The sequence below is a fragment of the Lampetra planeri genome, unplaced genomic scaffold (genome assembly GCF_965212315.1).
Source record: "Lampetra planeri unplaced genomic scaffold, kcLamPlan1.2.h2 scaffold_754, whole genome shotgun sequence".
Classification (NCBI taxonomy): Eukaryota; Metazoa; Chordata; class Hyperoartia; order Petromyzontiformes; family Petromyzontidae; genus Lampetra; species Lampetra planeri.
Genome location: NW_027615576.1, coordinates 24,048 through 39,285, shown reverse-complemented (window position 1 = coordinate 39,285; position 15,238 = coordinate 24,048). Strand labels below are relative to the sequence as shown.

Genomic DNA, 15,238 nt, shown 5'->3' with positions numbered 1-15,238 from the left:
CCTGTCCTGACGTTCAGGGAACACACTACACCCAACACCTCCCCTGAACTCTTTGTAGTCATGTTGTTAATATTCACAAAATCACTGAAATATGTCACCTGTGAGCCAGGTAACTGACCCCAGTCATTACATAGATGTCTGTCAATCTGTCTATCTCTATCTTTCTATGTCACCTATGAGCCAGGTAACTGTAATTGGTGGTTAATTAATAACGACAGTAATGATTTGTTGCATGACACAGCACACACATATTAGCATCTGCAGTTTTCCCCAATTAATCAGTGATGGTTTGTTGGTTCTGGAAAGGGGCAGACTCCTCGGTGAGTGTGTTCTAGGTAAAACTATCACACATTCTACGTATCACATGTAACAGTTAAATCCCATATAAGTAAAAAACAGATCTATCTGCAATTATTTTTAACTTTTAATGAGTTCATGGATTCTAATGGTTCATCCACACTGTGATATCTGACACATTTACCTGTCTTTACAGTGAATTCAAACTTCATGAAGAACCGATTTGAAAGCGTCAGTCAGCGGGATTTTCCCATAGAATCATGCATCCCTGATATTCAAAGTGTGATCAGCATGAATAATAGCGCACAATTTCACAGAGCTTTTAGTGTGCGTTTGAACTTTTTCCAGGGTTTGTATTATGCCTCAAGTCAAATATACACTGGGGAAAATATTTTAACGGAAATCTGGGGTTTTCACACTCACCAACATACAAAAATTAGTTTCTGCTACATTGGCCAGCATTACATAGTTCTGATGAACACGTTCATCATCAGCGGTTGTTGTGGATCTGATCCCAGCTGTCAACGGGTGAACGTCAGGGTCCAACGTGGACCAGTCATCAGCTGAAGGACAGACAACCATTCACACTCACATTCACACCTACAGTGGCCATCAGTTAACATCAGAATGATGTTGGAGGGGGGGGGGGGGAACCCAAACAGACCAGGGTCCTTCTCCCCATGGGGCAACAGTGCTAACCACTGCCCCACTGTGTCGCAACTGATTAACATACACACATTTAAACTTCAGCTGGTCAAATCGGACTAGATGACATTTCTTTTTATTGGCTTTGAAGGAACCTGGCACGTTTTGCTGTCAACACCAGGAATCTGACATCCAGATCTAACTCTTTGAGCCAAAAGTCCAGCAGTCGACGAACAACAAGTCGACGATGGTTCCTAGTCTGCCCAGGGCCGTGGAGGGTCGCCGGGTGCAGAAGCCCTCCCAGGTCTCTGCAGCCTCGTCTGTAGGTAGACCAAAGCTCCACTCACATGCACTCACATGATGTGGGCTGTGAGGACCACTGTTTCCTAGCAGGCAGCTGACAGGGATTATGAGGCTCTCAAGGAGCAAAGATCTGCCCCCAGGGTTGCTGAAACGACCAGTTGCTTTGGTTCACTGCTTGTTTTCTCTTTGGTTGCACGGAAACAGGACTGTGTAATTTATTGTCATCGTCTTAAAGTCCTTGATATGGGAAGTGGCTAACAAGATCATATGAATGATTAAGGAGGACTAAATGTTCCCAGAAGAGATTCCTCTATCCCCATTAAATATACATGATCCTTGAGGGCGTTGTCGGTGGAAGTCTCACCCTGGTGTTTGATGGAGATGTGTTTGAAGTGGTGCTCAAAGCAAATGGGGATTGTCTCATTAGTAACATGACCTTGTGCTCAATGGTGTCTCAGGTTGTTAGACTGCTGTAAACCCAGCTCACACACTCTGTCCTGACACTGCTCTGCGCCAGTGACGTTCACGTGTTTATCGTGCTCCTCTACATTAAGATGGGCTGAAGGAGGTAAAGAGTACAGACTTCCGTTCATTTACAGAGTAAACTCCACGACCCGCTCTCACTTCCACGTGTTGTTTTACTGTTGTTTGAGTATACGCTCCTCTGTTTCGTAGAAGGATTCACAAACTGGTGCTGCCAGTATGAACACACTGAACAGAAAGACAGCGACAATCAGCAGAGCGGTTACGTGACGCAGACACTTCCAGCGTAAAGCCGGGGTCAGGATCTAAGAGACTGTTGGTGTTGGATGTACAAATATTTGGACTCGGTGACGTTGTTCCTCTCGTTCAACTCCTGTTGACACAGGGCAGTAAAATCAACTGTAGGACGTTACATTACGACCTACAGCCCCTTGACGTGGAGCTTGGAAAGGAAGTGACACACTCGAACCTTCATTCAGTCCAACTGCAAGAACATAGAGTGAATTGGAGTGTGTTTGACCTGTAAAGGGGACGGATGGCACACGGTTGTACTGTAAACAGTACCTAAAAATAGGTAAAACCTTTACCCACATGTCAGCAGACCTCGGGTCAGATTGGTTAGTGAGTGGTACCATGTTGGTACACCCTCAATGTGTCTTCGGCTAATGTTTGTTTAGGACAGAGGGTGAAGTACTGTACGGACTGTACATCCATCCAGACAATTGGGATGTTGGACTGAACAAATGAAATAAAACTGAATTGAGTTGTCACAGGGCTGTGGTGTTAAAGAGACTCTAACCGGCACATCTGAGGTGTCAAAGGGACAGATTGGTACTAACAGGTAGCAGATGCACGTGGTCGCATGACACAGAAACTAAAGCAGGGTGAAGGGCTTGAAGGATGGAAGAATCCAGAATCAGTTTGTGCAAATCAGTCTCTGGTCAGACACGACTAAACCAGAGCAGACTTCCTGCTCGTCTGGTCTTCCCTGTTCCAGCCGGTGTTTGTTCAGTCTGTGTCAGGTGACGGGGTGGAGTGTCTACGGTTCCACTGTCACACGGGTGTGAAGGATTAGGTTCGTGACCCCATCATGTGACGGACAGCCAGCGGTCGAGGGGACTGGAGTCTGCTTGCTAATTAGTTACTGCTCGTTGCCCTGATGCCTGGAGGACGACGTGATCCAAACCGGTCCCCACTGTGCACATGACACATGGCAGAAGGTCTGGACAAGTCATCCAGTGGTGTCAGGAGCTGCAGGCCGTCATGTTTGGATCACACATTACACAGCCATTACATGATGAGCGTGGTGCTATGTGAGCTCCCTTCCTCTGACCAGGATCACAGGACGCGTGTCAGCATTGGATTTTACAATTTTCACGATTATTAGAGGTAAGAAAAAGAAGGGTTATTCCACGTCCAACAGGTGTACGATCATTTTCAGTGTCCCCCGCTGACAACACTGTCCCGTCCTCTCTCTCTTCTCACTCCTGGATCGATTAAAGAGTCCTTTGGACCACTGTGTGACGTGTTGGTGACGTCGTCCCACGGACACGTACACACAGACTGATGGTCATTTTTCACATCACTGGACTGTTACGCCTACCGGATGTGTTCATTTGGTGGATGCAGTTTGTGTCTGCCGATTCCCAGGAAGTGACCCCCTCTGTCTGATCAGTCACACAGATCAAACACACACACACACACACACACACTCACACACACTCACGATGGAAGTCAGTCGCCACTTGTGGGAGATTTGTCATGTGGTGATTTGTGGAATGATTAAAACTAACACTTGGTAAACGAACACTTCCCTCTGAACTCCTCCTCTATCATTCTACTCTCATATATGATAAACATGCAGTGTCCATTGTGTCGGTTACCATGGCGACGAGTTCCTCTAATACAATTGGCACCCAGGAAAGGAATGACAGTGACTCACCCAGCACCTACCTGACATGTTGTGAGAATTTCAGCTAAATACGTTTGGAGCAGACAAGAGGAAACGCTCATTGGGAATAATTAACGCCTGTGAAGAACTAACGGTTTGTAACCTCGTGTCTTTCAGCTCAACATCCTGGTGGACACCGGCAGCAGTAACTTTGCGGTGGCAGCAGCTCCTCACCCGTTTATCACCCACTACTTCAACGCAGCTCTGTGAGTGTCACCGCTCATCCCAGAACGTCACACGTCCACTCAGCAGATTCTGACCAGCGCCCCCCCCCTCCCTCTCCCCCCCCTTGACTCTGTGTTTCCACACTCAGCTCCAGCACCTACGAGTCCGAGGGGCGGACCGTGGCCGTCCGGTACACACAGGGCAACTGGGAAGGAGACTTGGGCGTGGACTTTGTCTCCATCCCCAACGGCCCCAACGGGACCATCAGCATCAACATCGCTGCCATCCTGTCGTCCGACGGCTTCTTCCTCCCTGGGATCAACTGGCAGGGGATCTTGGGACTAGCCTATCCCATGCTGGCACGGGTGAGATCCGGGTCTCTTTCACTTGGTGTTGGACGTCAGTCTTAGTTGGTTTAACTTGTTTGAAATCCAACAAAACCAATGGTTTCCAGGGTGAGGCCACTGATATCTTTTTTTTCCCTCCTCATCTCTTTTGGCTGATTTTTCACTGACTGACTTTGTACTGCTGTAGTTATTCATTTGTCTTGGATCAACATTGACAACGTTGACAGCATGGTGCGGTACCTGGACACTACAGAGGTTGCACAAGTAGTCCAACTCAAGTAGTCCAACTCCTCCAGGATGGCATCAATATGTGCCGTTGCAAGAAGGTCTCAAGAGCATGGAGGAGATTCCAGGAGACAGGTCGTTACTCCAGGAGAGCGGGACAGGGCCGTAGAAGGTCCTTAAACCCTCAGCAGGACCGGTATCTGCTCCTTTGTGCAAGGAGGAACAGGATGAGCTCCTCCAGAGCCCTACAGAATGACCTCCAGCAGGCCACTGGTGTGAATGTTTCTGACTAAACAATCAGAAACAGGCTCCATGAGGGTGGCCTGAGGGCCCGACATCCTGTAGTGGGCCCCATGCTCACTGCCCAGCACCGTCGATTGGCATTTGCCATAGACCACCAGAACACTGGCGCCCTGTGCTCTTCACCGATGAGAGCAGGTTCAACCTGAGCAAATGCGACAGACGTGAAAGGGTCTGGAGATGCCGTGGAGAATGTTATGTTGCCTGCAACATCATTCAGCATGACCGGTTCGGTGGTGGGTCAGTGATGGTCTGGGGAGGGCATATCCCTGGAAGGGCGCACAGACCTCTGCATGTTAGATAATGGCACCCAGACTGCTATTAGGTATCAGGATGAAATCCTTGGACCCACTGTCCGAACCTACGCTGGTGCAGTGGGGACCTGGGTTCCTCCTGGTCCACGACAATGCCTGACCTCATGTGGCTAGAGTATGCAGGCAGTTCCTGGAGGATGAAGGAATTGATACCATTGACTGGCCCCCACGTTCACCTGACCTAAACCCAATAGAACATCTCTGGGACATTATGTTTGGGTCCATCTGGCGGCGCCAGGTTCCTCCTCAGACTGTCCAGGAGCTCGGTGATGCCCTGGTCCAGATCTGGGAGGAGATCCCCCAGGACACCATTTGTCGTCTCATTAGGAGCATGCCCCGACATTGTCGGGCATGCGTACAAGCACGTGGGGGCCACACAAACTACTGAGAATCATTTTGAGTTGCTACAATGACATTTTGTCAAAATGGACCAGTCTGCTGCATAATTTTTTCACTTTCATTTTTGGGGTGTCTTTGTCCCCCTTGATCATTTTCATTTCTATCAAATCTATCTATCATTTTTGTTTCTAATACATCACCTGCTAATTATCAGGAAAGATATTCAGGATCATTTTTCCTCCCGTTTAGATCTGATGTGTTTTCGAAGTGTTCCCTTAATTTTTTTTTAGCAGTGTATTTCAGCCCCATCAGCAGATTCATCGACCTAGAAAACATCCCCTGACCAGTGGAAATACACTGGTATCATTTTATTTCTATAGTAACTGACAAAATTCTTCTTTTCTATCAAAGATCCAACACTTCTGTTGACACTATGCTGAGTCAGCAGACTCTCTGCTACTGCCCTGTTAGTTCACGTCTTTATATTATCTAACATTATTATAAATATCATCTAATAATATTTCCTGTTCTGGTTCCAGAAACCAAATCGACCAACATTGAATCATCTGGTCCCGGTCTAGACGTTCCTGAACATTCCATTCAAATCCGTCGTTATAACTATTGAGATCTGAGAAACCACTAATAAATGTGTTTGTCTTATTATTTCCATGGCGACGGTCCCATCCAAACATAGATCCCATTCTTCTGTAGACACTGGTGTGATGGTTGATGAGGGACGAGGTTGAGTTGTGTCTGTGTGGCGTTTGCATGCTCTTCCAGTGTGATTCCTCTCCAGGTACTCCGGCGTCCTCGACTCCAAACTGCTCGTACGGGCTCACATCGTCTGTTTGTCTTTCCATGTTTCACGTGGGAGCTGATGAATGAACTTCATTTGTGGTTGAATAAACACCATGAGACAAAAAACGGAAACATCAGCTGTAATCACGTCCATCGACGAGCGCCCAACAACTTCCTCATGCCCCACTTTTCTTTTACAGCGCTGACAATCGTATCTACATCTCGTCGGGGTGGTGTGACGCTCCTTCTAGATCTTTCTTCAGTGGTGTGTCTGTGTCAGTTCACTGAAGGATTCCAACCCGTTTGACAACAACAGCATCAACTGATCTCCTAAAAGATCCAAAACTCCCTCCCTCCTTTTTTTTTTAAATTCCAAACCGCTGATTGTCACATTGTTTTCTCTGCGCTGATGTCATCAGCCTTCAGGATCAAGTGTCAGTGATGGAATCAGACAGTTTGTTTAGTAGTTTAGCGCAATGGGTTCACCCACATCACTGCACCAGGAAGTTGTTGGAAATAACGCGAGTTCATGCACCAAAGCTTTGTCAGACAAAATCCAGAGCCACCAGAGGTAAACATGTTGTGTGTCTCTGAATCAGCCCGACTCGTCAGTGGAGCCTTTCTTCAACTCGGTGGTCAAACAACTGGGAATCCCGGATATCTTTTCCCTCCAGATGTGCGGCGCTGGAATGTCGGCTAGCAGCACAGCAGAGCCTGCAGGCGGCAGTCTTGTGAGTAGTCAGCAGGGACACAAATGAACACATCAGAAAGCTTTTGGTCGGAACGTTGTCTCACTTATTGTTGTTGTTGTTTTTATTATTATCTTTATTATAGTTTCATTATTAGTATTATTATTATATTGATATTAGTATTCTTATATTGTTGTTTATTATTATTATTATTTTATCAAGATATACAGATATACAGCTGCCCAGAACGTCTCTGTCATTGTTCAACCTCAGTGACTCCGTCATGTGACAGATGGAGCGACCCATGTGTCACATGGTGAGTGTGTTGGTCAGAGATCAGGGTTCTGGTCCACAAAGCAGGTTTATTTAAAAACTTCTCAGAATATTCCTCAGTTCAGAGTTTCTAATGAATAAACTGAATTCATGTCTGTCCAGTTTATGTGATCCAGAACCTGTTGGATCGTCTCTGATGGTGACTCCTCTGATGTTCTTCTCAGATCATGGGAGGGGCTGAGCCCACCCTGTACCGGGGGGTCCATTTGGTACACCCCTATCAAGGAGGAGTGGTACTACCAGGTGGAGGTCCTGAAGCTGGAGGTTGGCGACCAGAACCTGGACCTGGACTGCAGGGAGGTAACGCAGATGACGTGGTTGTTGCCCAGTTCACGTCCCTGGTGTTGTCTCTCCCCCAGGAGTCTGTTAAACACTCGTTGTCTTTCAGTACAACACGGATAAAGCCATAGTCGACAGTGGAACCACGCTGCTGCGACTTCCTGTCAACGTCTTCAATGCCGTGGTCGATGCCATCACACGCAGCTCGCTGGTAGGCTGCAGATGAGAACATGAGACCTGTTGAAGGATGGAAAACAGCATCTTTAGCTTCTTAGAACTTTGTCCACTCGTACCAAATCAATCTTGTCCTCTGTCTTCCTCGGCATCGTATCAAGAATATTGGGTCCAAATGGATCAGTTCCCAATGCCAGGCTGTAGTTCATACTCCAGGCCTGTAGGTGGCGCTGACATTCACCAAAAACAGAAGAAGTGACGATGTCTGTCGATCAAACAGAACCACAACGCACACCGTGTGATCCGATACCGTACTCACTCTGTCCTGGAACGTCTGGGAAGACACATGTTGTTTGAGCAAGTTTCAGACTGTAGAGGGCGCCACTGGGCATCGGTGAGTTGAGCTGGTGTACAGTCTGACTCCTTTGATGCTGGATTGACTCTGTTCTGTCTCATCGGTTCAGATCCAGGACTTCTCCTCAGGCTTCTGGGAGGGCACCAAGCTGGCGTGCTGGATGAAAGGAGAGACCCCCTGGAGGTTCTTCCCCAAACTGTCCATCTACCTCCGGGCCACAAACACCAGCCAGTCCTTCCGCATCACCATCCTGCCTCAGGTACATGAGCTGATCGGGAGACGGGACGTCAACGCTCCGCTAACGTTCGTTCTACCTGCAGCTCTACATTCAGCCCATCACGGACGTGGACGGAACGCTGGACTGCTTCCGCTTTGGAGTGTCGTCGTCAGCTAACGGCCTGGTGATCGGCGCCACGGTGATGGAGGGATTCTACGTGGTGTTCGATCGCGCTCAGAGGAAACTGGGCTTCGCCCCTCAGCACCTGTGCAGGTGAGGACTGCTGAGTCACCGACAGGTTTCTCATGACCAGTTAATGAACCACCCCAGAGTCTTTTGGCACAAAGTGATAAATGGAGTCTGATGAGTTCATGTCCGGTTTGTTGGTCTACGAGTGTGTAAGAACAACAGGATGTAAACTGAGGAGATGGAGCAGTTGTGACTAAACACTGAATGAATACGCAGGTACCATACGCCAGACCCACTGTGACCCCACCTGGAGCCCGTCCCACAGGGAAAGATGAAATAAAAAACTACTAAAAATAAGTCGAGATAGGAGAGCAGAAGTTGAGAATTCACATCAGAAAAAAACATTTTCACAAGGTTTATACACAATCTTATCAAAGTATTTGTATTTATTTAAGTTAATAATAAAATATACAATAAGAAGAAGAAGAAAATACAATTTGACATATATTTCAATAACCCCCCCCACCCCACTACAAACACAGCACAGGTTCAATAATCATTTGTACATGAATTAAAAAACACACACACACACGCACAAAAATATCTACGAATTAAGTTAAGAAGACAAATAAACACGTACACAAATAAAAAGAAACAAGTAAAAAATGAATATGCAGTTTCTAAATGTGCCTAAGGTTTATTATTAGTAGTATTAATATTTATTAATCACTTGTGTTCAGGAACGTTTGCTGTGATGGATGGTTTCCACAGACCTGAAGCTGTGTGGACTCGACCTGTGACCTTTGACCTGTGACCTTTTGATGTGTTTGCAGTGAGCGACGGCGTGGCGCTGTCAGAAATGGCCGGGCCCCTTCTCAGCGGCAGACGTTGCGTCCGACTGCTCCGGCGTGCTGCGGGAGCCTCTCCTGTGGGTGATCTCCTACGCCCTGATGGCCGTCTGCGCCCTGGTCCTCCTCGTGCTGCTGCTCCTGCTGGTCCTCCCCTGCCGACGCAGACGCTCCTCCGGGGAGATAACGGACGAGTCGTCGCTGGTCCGCCACCGCATCAAGTGACTGAGAGGGAACGGACCGTGGAGCGGGGCGAGCGGGGCAGCGCTCCGACCCGACCCGCGTCCGCTCTCAGCAGCCTGGACCCCAGCGGGACACGCAGGCGCTTCGACAGCCTCTTAAAGGGAACGTCCCAGTGCCCTTCACGACCGACGTGCTTCAACAGTCTGGAAAACGACCGACCTCAGCGAGACGAACAGGACGCGTGAAACAAATGAGCGTCGAATAACTTGTGATCCATGGAATTCCTTCCAGGCTGACGGTCACAGGACAGCCACACGTGTTGAGCAGCCACTGGTGCATTCTTGACTCGGAAACGTCTGCTCGTCTGCTGCCAGCGACGCCTCGGTAGGACGTGGACTGTGATGGGTGACGGATGCTGTCAGAGGTCAGAGGTGAAACTTTTCCACCAGACTGATCAAGGACCGAGGAGCAGGGTTTGTAAACGAGTGGCAAAAAGACGTGACGCTGTAAGTGTTGTTAGCTTTTACCGGTCGCTTCACATCTCAGCTTTATCTTTGAATGTGGTGTTTTAATATTAAAGTCGTTGCGTTGCAGCTGGGTTGCGTTGCAGCTGGACGTGTGACTCCAGATCCACTAGGATCTAATCTACACACATGGAGCTGGGATCGTGTCACGTTTGGTTCTTTTAAACAGTAAAAAGAAGTTTGACGGTGTCCTGCTACCGGCAGACGGATCCGCTCTGTTCACACGGACATCTGCACTGGTGTGTGTGTGTGTGTGTGGGGGGGGGGTAGTGTTAACGGACCTGTGTGGCGTGTGACCAACTCAGACATGTAAAGGAATGAGGTTGTCCATGAGTCACCAGACCCCTCTGAATGTCACACACTCCTTAATGTTGTCAAACAGCGAAATGATTGTTGAAGGTGTAAATAAATCAACTTCTGACTTTGATACAAGTTAATAAAGACCAGGACGTCGCCATGGAAAGCCTCAAACATTTTTATTAAATGGGACCAACTATGCACAGTATAATATCACGAGTGCTGATGAAATAAATACTTCATGTACCGCCAACATAACTTATGTATTAAATCAAATTATAAAAAAAAGTACACATTCAAATCATTTAGTCATCTGGATGTTTCTGCAACAAAACAGAAAAATGTCATGAGAGTTTGTTTTGTGCCAAAACAAATGACTGTTAAATAGGAAATGAAGAAAAAGGTTTTCTTTCTTTAAGAGGCTAAAATGTCATTCATTCAAATGTGCATTTCCAGCAATCAGTGTTTCTCATTTGTGTTAACGTTCATGTCCTTTGTCATTAAATAACACACAACGTGTCAAATATTGAGTGTTTCCAGATTCATAACATGAACGAACCACACAAGGTGTCAGAGGTCATCTGGGTTCGGTCGGTGTTACCTTCATCTGACGGAACATCCAGTCCAGGAAGTACGTGACGTTGCCGTAAACAGCAGGTGTGTGCTGCTCGTGGCAGCGTTGCCCCCAAACGTTGACCCCCACGAGCCACCACTTCCCATGTGTGAGCGTCACCAGCAGGGCGGCGCCATCAGCCGCCTGAAGGACACGATCCATGAATCAAACTGGTTCAAGAGTTCTCCTTGAGCAGAACATAATACAGGTTTTGTTCTGACTCGGCTCAAACCCTCCAGGTTATTTCTTGTCACTTATTTGCACCAGCACAACGTTTCTGTTTCTGTTTCCTGTTTGTTAGCGCTTACATAAGAGTCACGCTGACTCACTGAAATGGAAAAAAAGGACTATCGGATGGATTCAGTGAAATGTGTGTGTGTGTTGACTCTCTTACGTGGCATGGCGGCGGTCCGGCCGTCGTCCCTCCGGCACACAGCATGTCCTGGGAGATCCTGCCCTCGTACACCGCGGAGCTGTTACAGTCGGAGGAATCGAGGATGGGAAACGTGAGCCTCCATCAGGTACCCAGAGCCTGAGCAGCAGCAGGTGGAAGGAACGCAGGGTTAAAGGTCGTGGGAGTACAGTCGGTCTTGACCTCGGTGACCCCATGTGACTGCCCCACCTCCGTTCATGGTGCGATTGAACCCTGTCGTCCAGCAGGTCTGAGGCGCTGTGATGTTCAGACCAACGTTGGGGAGGCACACGGGTCCGACGGTACCGGCTACTGAGAGGAGACGACGAACGTGAGTCTGAGGCCAGAGGTCGACACGTGGGCCGAAAGACGCCAGAGACGGACACCTGTGCTGTCCAGACGTTTGCCGAGCCGCATCAAAGCGATGTCGTTCTTCCGAGAACGGCGGGTCGAAGCCTTCGTGGGCGATGACGCGGCTCACCGGGTAGGCGGGGTTGAACAGAGTGCCCAGAGGGTCCACGACCCCGGCGTACACCGCCCAGTCCTCAGGCCTGGAGGCGCTGCAGAGACGAGCTGTCGGTCCTCAGCCAGTCACCGCCCCCCCACCAGCCCGGGGACTCACCTCACACAGTGCGCCGTGGTGACTATCCAGTAGGGGGAGACGACAGCACCTCCGCAGCGGTGGGAGCCCGACATCTGCAGGCTCACCTGCCACGGCCAGGACCCGAGGGGGGCCGGCTGGTCCCCAGAGGCCCGGCTGGAGTTTACACCTCGGCCGCAGTCTGTGAGCACGGACACACGCATCACTCAGCTGCTGACACCCCCCCTTCTCAGACGATGGACTTGTCATCTTTCACTCTTCAGTCATGTTGAACTCAATTTCATCTCCTTCATCGTGGAAACATGAAGTCGTTTGACGTCCAGTCTGAAACTGGTGGTTTGCAGATTCCCGCCAACCCAGAACGTCAGGGTGATCCGACAGCGTGCATGTGTGGATTGATGTCGATGTACTTACCCGTGCACTGCAATGTCACCACGGCGTTGTTGGGGCACGTTTTGCTGCAGATGAACGAAAAAAAGGTGAATGACGAACCTAAACCAAGCACCACCCATACGGTGGTTGATCCACACCAGATATTAATGTCCTAATTTCATGTTATCTACATCAACAGATTCAGTGACCCTTGACCCTGATTACTGGGAATACACTGATGTCATTTTATTTCTATAGTTATTGATAAGATTCACTGTGTTCTAATGGTTTTCTTCTGGATGCAGCTCCACAACTGTTGAAGATCCAACAAATCCATGCTGAGTCAGCAGACTCTCTGCTACACTCTGGTGTTAGTTCATGTCTTTATCTTCACTCGTTGTCTCACAGTGTCTGAACATCCACCTGCACCAGAATATTTCCTGTTGTGGATCATCGTATCCAGACTTTAGTCAGGTTCCAGATCTATCAGAACCTACACGACTCTGTTGTCGACCACCTGAACAGTTATTGTGGAGTTGTAGACACGGCTGAAAATGTCCCTATCTGACAGGGAGGAAGAATCCTTCAACAGACTCCTGGATCCAGATGGTTCCAGAAACACCACCAACATTGAATCATCTGTCCTGGTCCATTAGCAGCATTTACTCAACATTTCATTCCAATCTGTTTTCAGTTTGTTTTCTAACACTCTGTCATAAACAAACCTCCTCGGTGGAGGTAATGACAACAACTGAACACTGAGCATTAGTGTCTGAGTGTTCTGGATCAACTCCTGCTGGGACCGGTGTCTGTGTGGGTTCTCTCCAGGTTACTCCAGCTCCCTCCCACCTACAGCCCGTCGGTGTCAATGTACGTGTTGTGGTTTAGGTTGCTCCAGCGTGAACCGACCAGACCCCTACCTGAACACCAGCTGCTGCAGAATGGGAGCGTCGGGGTTTACGTCCGACGTCACGGTTAAGAATCCATCATCAGACTGGGCCTCGCGCCGACCTGATTGAAAATAGGTGCTCCTGTCCGACGGCACGACGGGAAACACATCATCCATTGTCTCAGTCCAGTTCTGACAGGGAGGTGGGGATGGGATATTTGGGGCTGCTGTGACGGCCCCCCCACCTTCAGCCTGGACGTCTCACCTGCTGTACCCGATGTCCCGGCAGCTCGCTCTACCCTGCAGCTCCGTCCAGCCGTGGGAACAAACAGACCTCCAGTTTCTAGTCTGAGACCAGTAGATCTGCAGCAGGAAGCTGGAACCGTGGACCCGCACTGAACACACACAGCGACAAACGATGTCACAGCGACGTGACCCCAGAGGTCAACTGGATGTGACCCAGTCAGGACCGGATCAGTGCGCTCCTGTTTACCGCAGTCGGCTTCGTCCTGGCCCCCTGGACAGTCCCTCACCCCGTCACACCACTGGGACTCCCACACACAGCCGCCATCACCACAACGCAGCCCGTGCACACAGGAAGAGGAGACTGAGGGAAGGAGAGGGGGTGGGGGGGGGGGGGCGTGAGTGTCCGTCGCCTCGGAGCTCATCAAGGTGACGGACACTCACGGTAATACGCCAGCAGGACCCCCGCCACCAGCAGCAGCAGCAGCAGGGACGTCACAGCAGCCACGGCGAACGTAGCCCACCGCGGTTTGACACCTGACACACAGCAGCAGGGAGGTCACCCCCCCCCTCAGAAAGCCCACAACCACAACCTGACACGCCTCGGTACCTTTCTGAGTGGAGATGGAGCAGGAGATCTCAGGTGGAGGAGCGGGGGCCAGGTGATGAACGTACTGAGGCTTTACGTCTGACCGGCTGGGGGGAGGAAGTTCTCTTTGTGTGTCCATGAAAGCAACACCTGAACCCTGACACTGATGGAGAAGACAAAAACCTCCAGTCGGTTCGATCCAAACTGAATCTGAGACGACTGGTCTGATGGTACCAACGTGGAACTACAGCTGTGAAAAAAAATTAGAGACACTGCAAAATACTTTCTGATTACTTTCGTATTTCTGATTGTACTATTTATTGGTATGATTTTAAGTGTAATGAACATTTGTTTCATTTTATAATCTACTGACAACATTTCTCCCAAATTCCAAATAATAATTGTCATTTAAAGTATTAATTTGCAGAAAATGACAAATGGTCAAAAATACTCATGTTTTAACTTAGCAAGAGTTCAGGAATCAATATTTGGTGGAATAACCCTGATGTTTAATCACAGCTTTCCTGCGTCTTGACATGTTCCACCAGTCTGTCACATTGTTCTTGGGTGACTTTATTCACTCCTGGCACAAACAATTCAACAGATGCTGGAATGGATTGGCTGTCATACATGTAGAGATGATGATTTCAGAAAAACAATGCAGTGGTATCTGAATTTCCTCCAGAGCTGTATATGCAAATATATGTGATGAAAGATGATAAATATAAATATTCAACATCCTGAGACCTGAGCGTTGGTCTGCTGTACGTTTGTATCCCTCCTGGCTGTTTGAGTACAAAACAAATGACTAATAATACATTGAAGTTGGAAAGCACTTTGAAAACGGAATCATGGTGCTGAAACATACAGTCCCACATATGTGTACCACGGTGTTAGGAGGTTCAACTTACCTGATCGGTGGTCCTTCTCTGTCTCCTTGAAGGCGTTCAAAGATCAAACCATGAATAATGAATAAAAGACTCCTCAGAGCTCTCCCCCTGTGTTTCCCTCTGGAGGTGAGAACAAGCGCTGGCTGTTGTCTTAACGTCCTCCGTGTTATGTGCTCACCTGTCAGAGGTGACTGAGTACACAGTGGAAAGGTACGACACACTGCACACAAACCAATGTGAACGTGGAGCGTCAAGAGACAACATACAGAAACCGTTCTATCAGGTCGGTTTTATTGATTCAGGTCACCGTGTGAACGCAGAAAACACAATTCATTTACCAATGAAAACTGCTGACCTGTGAGAGGAACTTCATG

General features: G+C 48.6%; 2 protein-coding genes across 2 annotated transcripts; one reads left to right on the top strand and one right to left on the bottom strand.

Annotated features, from left to right (window-relative positions):
- Window positions 1-3,787: 3,787 nt before the first annotated feature.
- On the top strand, window positions 3,788-9,476 carry LOC144741871 (beta-secretase 2-like; the record flags this gene model as incomplete). The annotated part of the gene is given in 11 exon segments (XM_078624366.1): window positions 3,788-3,885; window positions 3,993-4,209; window positions 6,767-6,898; window positions 7,354-7,386; window positions 7,388-7,489; window positions 7,578-7,679; window positions 8,107-8,256; window positions 8,318-8,470; window positions 8,472-8,487; window positions 9,237-9,268; window positions 9,270-9,476. Coding segments are annotated over 11 exon segments (1,242 nt in total), but the record flags the coding sequence as incomplete, so codon positions are not given.
- A 1,356-nt stretch (window positions 9,477-10,832) lies between these two features.
- LOC144741870 (transmembrane protease serine 2-like) lies at window positions 10,833-15,237 on the bottom strand. The gene is given in 13 exon segments (XM_078624365.1): window positions 10,833-11,012; window positions 11,263-11,380; window positions 11,451-11,592; window positions 11,673-11,727; window positions 11,729-11,840; window positions 11,903-12,062; window positions 12,296-12,339; window positions 13,174-13,284; window positions 13,408-13,537; window positions 13,636-13,749; window positions 13,830-13,922; window positions 15,043-15,055; window positions 15,220-15,237. Coding segments are annotated over 13 exon segments (1,290 nt in total).
- Between the last annotated feature and the right edge of the window lies 1 nt (window position 15,238).